Below are 14,188 nucleotides of genomic sequence, written 5' to 3' on the forward strand. Positions count from 1 at the left end.
ATCTCTGCGCCAAGGCTGCTTCTAGCCCTTACAGACTCCCCTGACATACACAGTATCTTCTGTTGTGGCAAAATCCCCATTGACACCTCTTTGCATTTATGACTAATAACTGGTCTGCTCTGTTTTGTTTCAGTATGTGGATCTACGGACACGGTACAGTGAGCTCACCACCCTCACGAGCCAGTACATCAAATTCATCACAGTGACCCTGGGACGACTAGAGGAAGAGGAGGTATGTAAGCAAAGGCCAATTAATGCTGATGTATGGCCTGCACTGGAGGGTGCTGGTGGGCAGGCAAAACTTAGCAAGACTTTTTTGTGCCTACATTCTGCATTATTTTTCATGATGACATATCATATACTCCATTGCTGCTTCAAGATGCTCCTCATCATCTCTAGGGCATGAGGCAGCAGTTACAAGTCATTGTCGCTAGCCACACTCCAGTGAGTAGTACTGCCATCCGTACTTCCACCTCGTGTAATTTCAGTGCAGAATGTGACCTGGTGAAGTGATCTCACCTCCATTTGCTGGTATACATGAATCAAACGCTCATGGTGTTGTGGATCTGATGCTCCTCAGCATATCCAGCCCTAGGAGTGCACAATTAAGGGCTGGTCGCAATTTGCTGCAGGCTGTCGGTTGGAACACCAATTTGCATTACCTTGCAGTGTAGATTTTTTTTGACTGCAAGACACTTCCCAGATACACCATCCTCTCTGTGAATCTCCAGCATGTTACTCTTGCTATGCAACACTTACTTAGTCCCACATCTCCTCAGTGCAACCCCCACCCCTCAAAAAAGCAAATATGCAGCCAAAACTTTCTGTCCGTCTGTCGGTATTCTAGTAACATGTTAGTGAGTGAATGTGTTTGGAAGATAATTACAGGGTTTCCCAATACAGAAAATGTGAATGTGCCTTGATTTCTAATATTTAACAGTTTGGTTTTCATTTTAGTTTATGCTAACCTTTCTCTAACTTTTACATCTGTTCTTCCTTTTGTTTTCTTTCCGTTTCTTTGCCCTTGGATCTGAGATGCTTTCCAAAAGTGTTTTTGTTTAATGGTAACATTTGTATGGTTTTAAGGAGAAAGGAAGGGTTAAAAATACCTTCCATAAAATAAAACTGTTTAGTTAAAAAAGCTAAAACTTCCCCACGACGACTGGCGTTCAGGCACCAGGTACTCCACTCCTTGCTTGCATGCCTGTTGGCACATTTCCCATCATGCAATTCTCCCACTATCATCTTTTTCTTTTGTTTTCCATCAGTCATTTCCTCATTGTTTTGCCATGGCAGAAGCAGCTTGCACGCCTCTTCCCTTGCATCAGGTGATTGTGTAACTGTCCCATTCTACCTTTTCATGTGCGTTTAGAAGAGGGGGTGTAGAACTCAATCACTTTGTATTGGCTGATCCATATTTCTATATGGAGTACTCCTAGATGCCTTTGTTGCGACTGCAACCTCTTGATCTTCTATAAATACAAGGATTCTGAGTTGAAAATGTGTAGAGCTTTTAATCTCAACTAACCAGATATGGCACTGGTATCTGAAATCCAAGCCCTTTTATTTTTAACTTCACTCAAGATATTCATCTGTCGGATGTGGTACAGTGACACAAAGAGCGACACATACCATAACGATTTATCTTCAAATTTGGGCTGGCCCGTAGTTCAGTTTTACCTCGACCATGCTCTAAAATCTAATTTTACAGTTCAGGGTATGCATTGTTTTTTTTTTTGTTGTTTTTTTTAGCTTTTACGGTTTGTCTGGAAAAATCTTGGTTTTGCAAATTTTCTTTTTCATGTCCCGCAGAACCTACTTTTTTGCAAGGTTTTAACAAGCTCGATGCTTTTTAAAGTTTTTGAAGTGTATGAAAGCTTAAAAAAAACTTAAAAGTTAGCAAAAGTGAACTTCTTAACTACACTGCCTATAGTTAAAGTAGGCCTAACACTAGAAAAAAGAAACAGCCGCTGCCTCACCTGCCGTATCTTCCTCTGGACTTAATTTTCAGAGCTCTAGGTGGTGAAAAGCTCACATTTATAATTGGCTGCAGACCAGTCTTGTCCCTCAATCAGAAATTATTTTTCAAGCCGGACCACTTTTATCTAGCACAAGTAGGCCCTTTGATGACATCTGTGGCAGGTTGTCATGGAAAAGCTCTACAGGACTGCACTCCCCTACACTCACTGTCTGCACCTCACAACGTCCTGAGAGATACTTATACCACTGTGATGTTGCTCTCCTGAAGTGAGTTTCCTGTGAGCAGAGTTCCTCCTCCCCGTGATCCCTGACAATCAAAGATGTGGAGAACAAAGAGTGAGTGGGGAATTAATGTCCCCTTGAGGTAGTACTCCTTTTTTACCATGTAGAACAAGTAACTTACCTTCGGTAATGCCTTTTTTGTTAGAGACTCTATCTAACTGAAGATTCCTCACCTTAGAATATTCTCCGAGATTCAGACTGGAAAATCTTGAGCAGTACCTCTGCATGCCGGTAGGTGGCGTCGTCAGAGTCTGAAGTAACCCCATGGTGCCCATAAAAGCTCCACCCCAATGCACAAACATCAGTTTCTTTTGTGACTATTTCCATGGCAAAAACGCAGAGCCACATATAAACCAATGTTTGATCAGTGTCTAATGGGATTTTCAGGATCAAAACCCCAGTTCGTAGAGCAGGAAGGGAGGGCAGTGTCAGTGAGGAATCTGCGGTTAAATAGTCTCTACATGAAAAGGCGTTACTAAAGGTAAGACAGATTTCTCACCTTGGAATAGATACCCAAGCAATACCTCTCCAAATGTGGTTCTGCGAACTGGCTTACTGCAGATAATCCTGGAGGACCAAACGGGGGAAGTGCCTTGTCTTGACGGGCCTGCCGTCCAAGCAATAGTGCTTTGTGAACGTATGCCCACACAGCTGATTGGCAGATGTCTAGAGTAGATACACTGCATGCTAAATCAGTCATAGGGGCCTTGGCGGTGGTAGAATGTGCCTGCAATCTATCAGGAAGCTGCTTCTTAGCTAATCTGTAGCAGATCTTTATGCAGTGCACAATCCATCTAGAGGAGGTGCACTTCTGCAGAGCCTTGCTCTTTTTCTCTCCAGGGAACCCAATGAAGAGCTAATTGTCCACCTGATGGTCTTTGGTGCGATCAAAGTAGAAAGAAAGAGCTCTCTTTGGGTTCAGGCAATGCAGTATCTCCTCCTTCTTAGAAGGATGAGGTGGAGCGAAAAAAGTAGGCAGAGTGAAACTCTGACATAAACTGGGTTGACAACCTTCATCAGGAAGGAGGCATGCATCCAAAAAAAGAGTTTGTCAGAGGAAAACGCTGGTATACGGAAGTTGAACTGAAAGAGCTTGCAGCTTGCCGACCCTCCTGGCCAATGTAATGGCCACTAGAAATAGCATTTTGGTAGTCAAAAGCTGCAGAGAACGGCTGTGTAGGGGCTCGAAGGGGGAACAAATGAAAAATGTGAGGACCAGCTCAAGGTCCCATTGGGGCATCATGAAAGGGGTAGGAGGGAACAAGTGTTGCAAACCTCTCAGAAAATGAGTCCCAACTGGTGGCTTGAACATAAGATATTATCTGTCAACTACAGAAATGCCAACAAGTAACTTTTAACAGAGCTCAGTGCAAGACCTTGGCAGGTCAAATATAGAACAAACAGCAGCACTTTTGACAGCGGTGCAGAAAGGTGGTCCACATGACTGGAGGAATATCAGGCCACACATTTATCTCTATGGCAGGTGCATACATTTTTAGAGGAGGGCCGCCAAGATGACCTCACAGACCTCGTAAGGAAGATCGAAAACCCTCAACTGCTGCTGCTCAATATCCATGCATGAAGGTGAAGCATGAACAGTTTCGGGTGCTGGACCTTCCCCTGTTGCTGTGACAGGAAATCCTTCTGAAGGGGCAGCATGACCGGAGGAACAGTACTTCTGCTCAGACGTTTAGGCTAACATACTCTGTGCCCAATCATTAGCCACTAGGATGACTTGGGCTCGGTTGGTCCTGATCTTTTTGAGAACTCAGGCCAGAAGTGGTATCGGCGGAAAGGCGTATAGGAGTCTCAAAGTCCACTTGAAGTAGAATGTGTTTAAAAGCGAGAGCCGCTTTGGAAACTCCAACCCACACAAGTGCTGATATTGCATGTTTTTGGTGGTGGTGAACAAATCAATACAAGATTATCCACTTCCTTGAAAGAGACCCTGTGCCATCTCTGTACCACCTCCAGATGTAGTCGCTGTTCGTGATCCGCATGGCATTCACGGCTGAGTTTGTCCACCATGGCATTTAGATATCCTTGCAGGTGCTGCATGATCAGGAATATGTCCTGGTGCTTCAGCCAAGTCCAGAGGTGGAGAGCCTCCTGGAACAGGGTCCACCACCCCACCAGGCCCTGCTTATTTGAATAACACATGGTAATAGTGCCCGTGAACACTAGAACTAGCCTTACCTTGATACACGGAAGGAATGCTTTCAATGCCAAGCGGATCGCTCTCCGTTCCAGAAGGTTGATGTGGAGCTGCGATTCCGACGGAGACCAGTCTTCTGATCTCCACTTCTACCAGATGGCTGCCTCAGCCCCAAAGCAATGCATTGGACACCACAGTCCGCTCTGGGTGGGAGATGGGGAAGGGTCTGATGCTTACACAATCGCGGTTTGTCACCCAACGCTGCAGATGTTTAATAAATTCCTACAAAATCTGGACCAGGTCGAAGAGGTTTCCCTGGTGCTGCACCCACTGCAGAGCTCGTATATACCATCTGGCGTGCTTTACCACCAGGATGCAGGAGGCCATCCGACCCAGTAGCCTCAGAGTCAATCTCGAAGAAACCCAGGATTGAAGCTGAAACATCGGGATCATAGCCCAGATATTCTGGACTCTCCGCTTCGGAGGATAGGCACACAACTGCACTGCATCCATAATGGCTCTGATGATAGGGAGCGTCTGAGGAGTCAGGTGTGACTTCGGTATGATAGTGAACCCCAGCGAGTACAAAAGGTTTGCCGTAGTCTGGAGGTGGGGGATGACTATTTGGGCCAAGCCCTCCTTCAGCAGCCTGTTGTCCAAGCAGGAGAAGACTGAGAGCCTGACCTCCAAAGATGAGCTGCAACCACCGCCGTCATGTCCATGAACCGCAGAGAACACCTGTGGGCTTGCAGGGCAGGAATGCGATAATGAGCATTCTGCAAATCCAACGCTACCACTCCGTGTTCAGGGTCCAGGGCAGACCAGACTTGAGCCAGGGTGAGCATCTTGAATTTTTCTTTCCACACAAGGGCTTTGAGCTGGTGCAGATCTACTATAGGGGGAAGCCCTCCATCTTTTTTCGGCAACAGAAAGTAGCGGGAATAGCAATCACGAACTACTTCTGACAAAGGCACCCTCTCAATGGCTCCTTTGGCCAGAAAGGTCTGCACTTCCTGACGGAGCAAGGAGAGATGGTCCTCCATCAGCCGTTCTTGAGGTGGGGGCAAAGATGGAGATAACTGTAGACCATTGGGGCAGGTGGTGCCTGAACCTGCCGCCAACAGGATGGCTGTGCTACATGGAGGATGCATTAAAGAGGTTTAGAGACTGCAGCTGCCAGAGGAGACTGGATAGTACACTGGGTCTAGCTCCCTTGTCTTCTTTGGGATTCACAACCCCATCCACGAAAAGCATGTGCAGGTTGCTGAACTGCCGGGTGTAGGTGATATTGTGGCACACATTCGTTCTCCGACCACAGTCATGGTGGTGGCAAAAGGACTGTGGCCGGGACTGAGCAGATGGAGAAAGCTCGAGAGATCTAGCTGTGACCTGTCTTGTCGCCAGATAGGTGGGATTCATCAAAGGCTATGTCAATTCACAACACTTTGACATTCCCCAGGAACCCAGTGGACCGCAAACAGTTGTGGCGATGCAGTGTCTCAGTAGAGGCCCTAGCTCTACCCGGGGAGTTTGTTGGATCCAGCCCATGTCTGATGGCAATTTCACAGGCGACGGGTGCTGGGTGTGGAAGTCCGGGACTCCTGGGGCCGGACGGTGTCAGCGGGCAATAATGCGGTGCACAGGACCCCTGTGCTATATTAGGTACAGGCCCCTAGGAGATTGTTGGTGAGGGCAGCAATGGTTCAGCTAAACATGCTGACGGGTAAAGCTCCTCAGTCAAGACCTTGGTCTTGGCCTTCACTGCTGTCAGTAGTAGATCAAGGATCTATTCTGCTCTGGGCATGAAGGTGGCGAAGGATGCATCCTCTTCTGAAACTGGGCTTTAACAGGAAAGCATGCTACATCCAAGAGAAGTGTCCAAGCCACTGGTGCCATCCAGCTCCTCATAACAATTTTCCCTGACTCGGCGTCCTCTTCTAAGGGGCCAAACCCTTCCTCCTCATCTCTCCCTTCGGGAAGGAGGGGTCTTTCTCATGGCTGAAAATACAGGGGTTGATAGGGTCTGCATTATGCCAGCTCAGAGTCGGGGATGATGATGGGCCCACTAGTGAGCACCATCAAGGACGGACTTGCTGGAAGTAACCCAGTCAAGGCACCTCTGCTCCATGGGGCCCAAAGGCACGCCAATGGGAGTCAGTGGGCCAAAGATGGCATGCATGAAGTAGCTGAACTCCTACAACTGAGCAGGAGTAACTCCGGCTCCAAGAAACTCCGAGAAGCGTGGAGTTGGGCTAGACACCAGTTTCGTCAAAGGAGTGCTGGAGCGGGTCCTCGAAGTGTGAGGTCGTTGGGGACAAACCAAAAAACGCGTCAACTTATTCTTTTTGTGTTTCTTCGACCTACCCAACTTCGAAGAGGATGTCTTGGAGCGAGAAAACAACCATACACGGGAACAGCTGCAGGAATGGCACAGAGCTCTCACTTTGGAACGAGACCGACACAAGGCCCCTATTTCATCAAACGCCAGAAGCTTCTTTGACCGCTCTCAGATTGCCTTGGGGTGCATGGACTTGCACTCCATGCAGGCCTTTGGGTCATGGTCTGACCCCAGGCACCAGAGACAACCAAAGTGAGAATCAAACACTGACATTTGTCTGTGACTGCCCCCACACAGATTTAAATCCATATATTTTAGAGAGGACATGTCTCTAAACACACTCAGAGGTAAGGGTTGACAAAACGTTGCAAGAAGTGGTTATGAAGTAACTGAGGTAGTTGTCCGGATCTGAGCTGTTGCTGTGGAAAGACAGGATGATATTAGAGTGCCAGAGTGGCGCTTATATGGCCACCTCAACGTCACTTCTGAGGTGGACGAAGCCAACGTGGAGCCTACCGACACCACCTACCATCGCGCAGGGCCACTGCTCAAAATTTTCCAGAGCCAGTCTGACACCTGGGAATATTCTAAGGTGAGGAATCTGAGGTCAGAAGACTTTATTAAAAGTTACGTTTTTCTTTAGAAAAAGAATCTCATTTTTTTAAGTTACATTTTCCTTCCCATTTGCCATTGAGTTTCCTAAGTAGAGGTCATTGCTCAGAGTAAGGCAAGATATCTATTCTGCACTTCTCTCTCTGTTGAAAGCTTCCTCAGTTGTTACAAAGGTGTTGTTTCCCATCTCCAGTCAGTCATTCACCTTTATTAGCAAAGGGGCGGGTTCAATAATCAAGGGATTTCCTACGTTGAGTCTTGTTTGCTCTTTTTCCAGATTCAAGGTCTTCCCTTGCCATAAGGTCACTTTATAAGCCCAGTCAATCTTTTGTCATTCTAACTCATAATGGGTCTATATGCTGCGCCGATTCATTCTTTGATCCTAGGAGAAACCTCCTTTACGTACTTTAATTGTGTCATATCCTACGCTCAATCAGTCGGTGGCCATTTTCTAGATAAACATAACTTTTGCCATCTTTCCGGATGACTGTCATCCTGTTTCTATGAAGTATATTTTTAGTTAGTCTTTGATCTGGATCTAGCTTCTCTGGTTACTATAATAACGTATTTTGAGACACAGAGTCTGACCTTTGTCTTTCTCCAGAGGATGTCTCTCTCAGTGCTAGGTTAGATACTAGTCCGTGCACAACAAATGTTTATGATCCTAATGTGATCAAGGTGTTCCGTGCCTCCTGGGTCTCACTCACTTTAACCACGGCGTTTAGGATAGGCACGGACCGGCAAATTAACATGATATGACCACATGCGGACACTGGGCACTTTGGAGCACACATATAATCTGTTTTAAATAGCTCACGAATGAACACACTCTTCCAATTCACACTATTAATACGTTTGGCACACATAGTCACAGTAAGCGTAATGAATCAAGTAACAAAAATATATGCCCTTAATTAACTAAGAGTAATCATTATATGTGGTCTCTCCAGTATATTGAGCGATGGCTCTCATTATTATTTACAGATTGTCCCTTGATGAAGGCCTGACCGGCCGAAATGCATTGGGATTAGTGAAAAGTCTATTGGGATATGTAGTGCCTAAACTACAAAAGAGTTGCAATCAAGAACAAAAAGTTAAAGCACAAAGAATAAATCAACGTCAGTGCAACATATGGTTTGAGTTTATTTATTCACATTGGTAGATCAAGACGGAGTAACCTCATAGAGAGGACATTAAACCAGTGCCCTGGGGACATACCCTACATCCAGTGGAGACGCAGCTCTCTCAGTGCTCTAGGTCATGTTCTGTGATTGGTCAGTCTTACACCTTTTTCTTGATGATTCTCCATCAGTTGTTACAATGTGGTAGTGTCTGATGTTCACTGTTGTCTTTCTTTGAACAGAGACCTATTTTATGCTATAATAGAGAGATTTACTGTGATCAACCTGTCTTTGATCCAATTAAATGAAGCTCCTCCAGTTGCTGTGTCGGATAGTGGGATAATTTCCCATGGTCAGTGTTCAGTTGCTAAAATAAGGAAATTTCCCATGTTCAGCTCTTCTTAGGCCTCTCTCCAGAGAAAGTGCCTCCAGCTGTTAAAATGGTATAGAGCCCGACTGAAGGCTTCGGGGTGTACACTCTGTAAGTACAACACATGCATCACTGAGTGTAGCACTATTCAAAAGACTTAGTCCAGAGCAAACAGTCAGTAGAGCAACCCTGGGAAGAACAGAGAGCTCACTCAGTAAGGAGAACATCAGAAGGTCCTACCCTCAGTCCATGAAAGCTAATTGGACAGATTTTAGAAGTGTTCCTAGTCGAATAGAGACACACCTGTACTCCTGATGTAGCTCTGTAGGTAAAGCACCAATTACAATGGGACCAATATATTGCTGTTATAATCTGCACACAAACTAGGAATGGTCTAATAAGTTTGAGAAAGTTGAGCGTGCTTCGATGCTGCAATTTCATCCTATTTACTTTGCCTCGTCAACACTTGCTTTTTTACCTTTGTTTCTGCTTTTCCATTCCTCCTCTTTGCCATCTTCAAATTTACCACTAGCCTCAAATCAGCAATCAAATAGCTCATGCAAATTGCAGAATCCTCAACATACTCTATTTGCATGGGAAATGCTTTGAACTCCTCACCTCATACACAAGGTACTTCAGTAACAAGGGAGCATTCTTCTTTGTTTATTTCTCCCCTACCATGTATTTTGCCCTCTCAGACATGACAGGCGTGCAAGCTGGTCCTGTTAAGTGTGGTGTTGACCTTGTTATCTTATCCAATAATGTGCACCAGCTGCTACCCAACACTCATTTCACTTGGATGTGTTTGCACATATTGGTGTTTTCGTACAGTGCCCTGCATATCTGCTCGGTGTATTGCGCTTCCCACTACACCCATCACAGCGACACTACCCAAAATCATGTAGTCTGTTATATTTTGGTTGTATGTTTCTTGTATGTCTTACACTATTGTCCTCAGGCACCTCTTAGGGTCATGTATGGTGTCTGTCTCATGATCCATGCAGCTTTCAAACCATTTTGTTTTGACCTTGTACATTTTCTGTTGGCTAAATTTGAGTTTATCATCAAACATTAATTTTATTCCACATTTGTTTTTTGTCTCCTTTACCCTCCTCACATCTCATCGGTTTTCCAAACATTCAGAAAAATGCAGAGAAGCAGAAGGTGGAGGACAGAATGAAGCTGGCTGAGGTAGAGGCTGAGCTGGAGAAGCAAAGGCAGCAGGCAGAGGCCCATGCCAAGGCAAAAGCAGAAGCTGAGAAGGAAGCCCGAGAGCTGCAGCTGCGCATGCAGGAAGAAGTGAGCAAGAGGCAACTGGTGGCAGTGGAGGCAGAGCAACAGAAGGCCACCATTCAGCAGGAGTTGCAGCAGTTGCGCATGAATTCAGATGTATCCATCAACACCAAGGACAAGATGATTGAAGAGGCAGAGTACAACCGCAAGAAAATAGAGGAGGAGATACGAATCATACGCATTCAACTGCAAACTACTGAGAAGCAAAAGGCTGGTGCAGAGGATGAGCTGAATGAACTGAGGGCCCGGGCAGAAGAAGCTGAACGGCAAAAGAGGCTTGCACAAGAGGAAGCAGAACGTCTGAGGAAGCAGGTCAAGGACGAGTCACAAAAAAAGCGTGAAGCAGAGGAGGAGCTGAAGCGCAAGATCCAGGCAGAGCAGGATGCTTCAAGAGAGAAGCAAAGGGCAATGGCTGACCTGGAGAAGCTCCGCATGCAGGCTGAGGAAGCAGAGCGAAGAATGAAGCAGGCGGAGCTTGAGAAGGAAAGGCAGATCAAGGTGGCACAAGAAGTGGCACAGCAGAGTGCTGCAGCAGAGCTCCAAAGCAAGCGCATGTCTTTTGCAGAAAAGACTGCCCAGTTGGAGATGTCTCTCAAGCAGGAGCACATCACAATTACCCACTTGCAGGAAGAGGCTGAGCGCCTGAAGAAACAGCAGGAAGAGGCAGACAGGGCCAGGGAAGAATCTGAGAAGGAACTGGAAAAATGGCGGCAGAAGGCAAACGAAGCCCTGCGTCTTAGGCTTCAAGCAGAGGAAATTGCGCATAAGAAAACCCTTGCACAAGAGGAAGCTGAGAAGCAGAAAGAGGATGCAGAGCGTGAGGCCCGTAAGAGGGCCAAGGCTGAAGAGTCTGCCCTGCGTCAAAAGGAACTTGCTGAAGAGGAGCTAGAGAAGCAAAGGAGGCTAGCTGAAGGTACTTCGCAACAAAAGTTTTCTGCAGAGCAGGAGCTGATTCGCCTGAAGGCTGAAACTGAAAATGCGGAGCAGCAGCGTCTTCTCCTCGAAGAGGAGCTCTATCGTCTCAAGTCTGAGGTGAATGAGGCGATCCACAAGAGAAAGGAGCTAGAAGAGGAGTTGGTTAGAGTGCGGGCAGAAATGGAGATCCTCTTGCAGAGCAAATCAAAGGCAGAGGAAGACTCCAAGTCCAACACTGAGAAGTCAAAGCAGATATTGGAAGCTGAAGCTAGCAAGTTCAGAGAGCTTGCAGAGGAAGCAGCCAAACTTCGAGCATTATCAGAAGAGGCCAAGAGGCAACGCCAAATAGCTGAAGAAGAAGCAACCCGACAGCGTGCCGAGGCTGAGCGTATTCTGAAGGAGAAGCTTGCTGCCATAAACGATGCCACCCGATTGAAAACGGAGGCCGAAATTGCCCTAAAGGAAAAAGAGGCAGAAAATGAACGCCTTCGACGCTTGGCTGAAGATGAAGCGTACCAGCGTAAGCTCCTGGAGGAACAAGCATCTCAGCACAAGCAGGATATTGAAGAAAAAATAAATTTACTGAAAAAATCCTCTGAAAATGAACTAGAGAGGCAGAAGACCATTGTAGAAGACAGCCTTAAGCACAGACGTGTCATAGAAGAGGAGATTCGCATTCTCAAGATCAACTTTGAAAAGGCCTCTTTGGGAAAATCAGACTTGGAACTGGAGCTCAACAAGCTCAAGAACATCGCTGATGACACACAGCGCAGCAAAGAGATGGCAGAACAAGAAGCAGAGAAGCAGAGGCAGCTGGCTCTGGAAGAGGAGAAACGCAGAAAAGAAGCAGAAGAAAAGGTAAAGAAGATTGTCGCTGCTGAACAAGAGGCTGCCCGGCAACGCAAGTTGGCTCTGGAAGAGGTGGAGCGCCTGAAAGGGAAGGCAGAGGAGGCCAAGAGGCAAAAAGAGTTGGCAGAAAAGGAAGCCGAGAGGCAGATCCAGCTGGCTCAAGAAGCAGCCTACAAGAAAATTGAAGCGGAAGAGAAGGCACACTTTGCCGTGGTGCAACAGAAGGAGCAAGAGCTCATGCAAACAAGGAGGGAGGAGCAAAGCATACTGGACAAGCTGAAAGAGGAGGCAGAGAAAGCCAAGCGGACAGCTGAGGAGGCAGAGCACCAGCGCATGAAAGCAGAACAGGATGCTGCTATGTGCCGCTTGCAAGTCGAGGAGGCAGAGCGCCTGAAGCAGCGGGCAGAAGAGGAGGCCCATGCCAAAGGTCAAGCGCAGGAGGATGCAGAAAAGCTCCGAAAAGAAGCAGAACTGGAAGCTGCCAAGAGAGCCCAAGCGGAGCAGGCTGCCCTCAAGCAGAAGCAGCTAGCCGATGTGGAAATGGAAAAGCACAAGAAGTTTGCTGAGCAGACACTGAGACAGAAAGACCAAGTAGAGCAAGAACTGACCACGGTTAAGCTGCAGCTGGACGAGACTGACCATCAGAAGGCCATTTTGGATGATGAGCTTCAGAGATTGAAGGAAGAGGTGACCGATTCAATCCGGCAGAAGAGACTAGTAGAAGAAGAACTGTTCAAGGTGAAGGTGCAGATGGAGGAGCTGATCAAGCTGAAAATCCGAATTGAGGAAGAAAATAAAATGCTCATCACCAAAGACAAAGATAGCACCCAAAAATTTCTAGAGGAGGAGGCTGCAAAGATGAAGCAGGTTGCTGAAGAGGCAGCACGTCTGAGCATAGAGGCCCAGGAGGCAGCCCGCATGAGAAAGCTGGCGGAAGATGACCTCGCTGATCAACGGGCACTAGCTGAGAAGATGTTGAAGGAGAAAATGCAAGCCGTTCAGGAGGCTACCAGACTAAAAGCGGAGGCTGAGATGCTACAAAAGCAGAAGGATCTGGCTCAGGAACAGGCAAAGAAGTACCAAGAGGACAAGGAGCAAATGCAGCAACTCCTAAATGAGGAGACTGAGGGATTCCACAAGACACTGGAGGCAGAAAGGAAACGCCAGCTTGAGATCACTGCTGAGGCAGAGCGCCTCAAGCTACATGTCCTGGAGATGGATAAAGCCAAGGCAAAGGCTGAGGAGGATGCCAAGAAATTCAGGAAGCAAGCCGAGGAAATCAGTGCGAAGCTTCACCAGACTGAGCTGTCAACCAAGGAGAAGATGACAGTTGTGCACACGCTAGAGATCCAGAGGCAGCAAAGTGACAAGGAGGCAGAGGACCTTAGAAAAGCCATTGCTGAGCTGGAACATGAGAAGGAGAAACTTAAGAGAGAAGCCGAACTGCTGCAGAAAAAGTCTGAGGAGGTAACTAATCCTCATGTCTCTTGTGATGTCATTAATGCTGTTGAGATCCTGCAACATTTTTAGTATTGCTGACCTGTCAATCAGGGCCTGTCTCTGTAAGCTAAATGGCGCCACAAGATTGATTGAGAAACCACATAAGGGCATAGCACCTAAAGATATTGCACTGTAAAACCTGTCTTTCTAGACTGTACTGCTCAATGATTGTATAGAGATAATAGATAGACCTAATGAATAAAGATGAGGGATTCTGATGACCCTCAGGGCAAGTGTCATGAATGAAAAGGAGTGGGCTTAGAGTAAGGCGCGCGGCATTATACAAATAGCCCAAATGATAAAATCCATATCATAGCCTGAACTATGGATTTTTCCTACTACACATTTAAGCAGACATGGTAACTGATGTGGAAGAGTGATCGCTTGACAGTCCACTTTAAATGTGGATGATAAATTCTCTCAAGTTGCATATTTTCTCTTGAAGACGATGTCCTATTTCGGGTGGTCTTATTGGAGTAAAGTTAAAAATGTTGTGTTTAAAAATCAAATTTCTATGTGCTTTAGTGCAGTCTCTTAAAAGTGCTGAAATGTGAATAGTGCCTCCTATCGTTCCTCTGCTTCAGCTCTTATGTTTGCCCATAACAGCAACTCTTCACCCACTAAATAACAATAACGGTGCCAGACAGAAGACGGGAAAAGACTAGCTGGGATTACATCTGCCAGGAAAGGTGGTATATGCATGTAAGCATCCTTCTAAAGGAGTGGCGGAGTAGTAGGAGAATAGTAAGACACTAAGGCCATCTTTAGGAGTG

At 46.5% G+C, this 14,188-nt stretch overlaps 1 protein-coding gene across 9 annotated transcripts in view; it reads left to right on the forward strand.

Annotated features, from left to right (window-relative positions):
* The window catches only part of PLEC (plectin), a 404,008-nt gene that overhangs the window by 349,323 nt on the left and 40,497 nt on the right, over positions 1-14,188 (forward strand). For all 9 annotated transcript variants that reach the window (XM_085604582.1, XM_085604583.1, XM_085604587.1 and 6 more), the window contains 2 exons: positions 134-232; positions 10,002-13,382. In XM_085604582.1, coding sequence (XP_085460708.1) covers positions 134-232; positions 10,002-13,382 — 3,480 coding nt within the window. The remainder of the gene's footprint in view (positions 1-133; positions 233-10,001; positions 13,383-14,188) is intronic.

Source organism: Triturus cristatus, chromosome 5_1 (assembly GCF_964204655.1).
Source record: "Triturus cristatus chromosome 5_1, aTriCri1.1, whole genome shotgun sequence".
Lineage (NCBI taxonomy): Eukaryota > Metazoa > Chordata > Amphibia > Caudata > Salamandridae > Triturus > Triturus cristatus.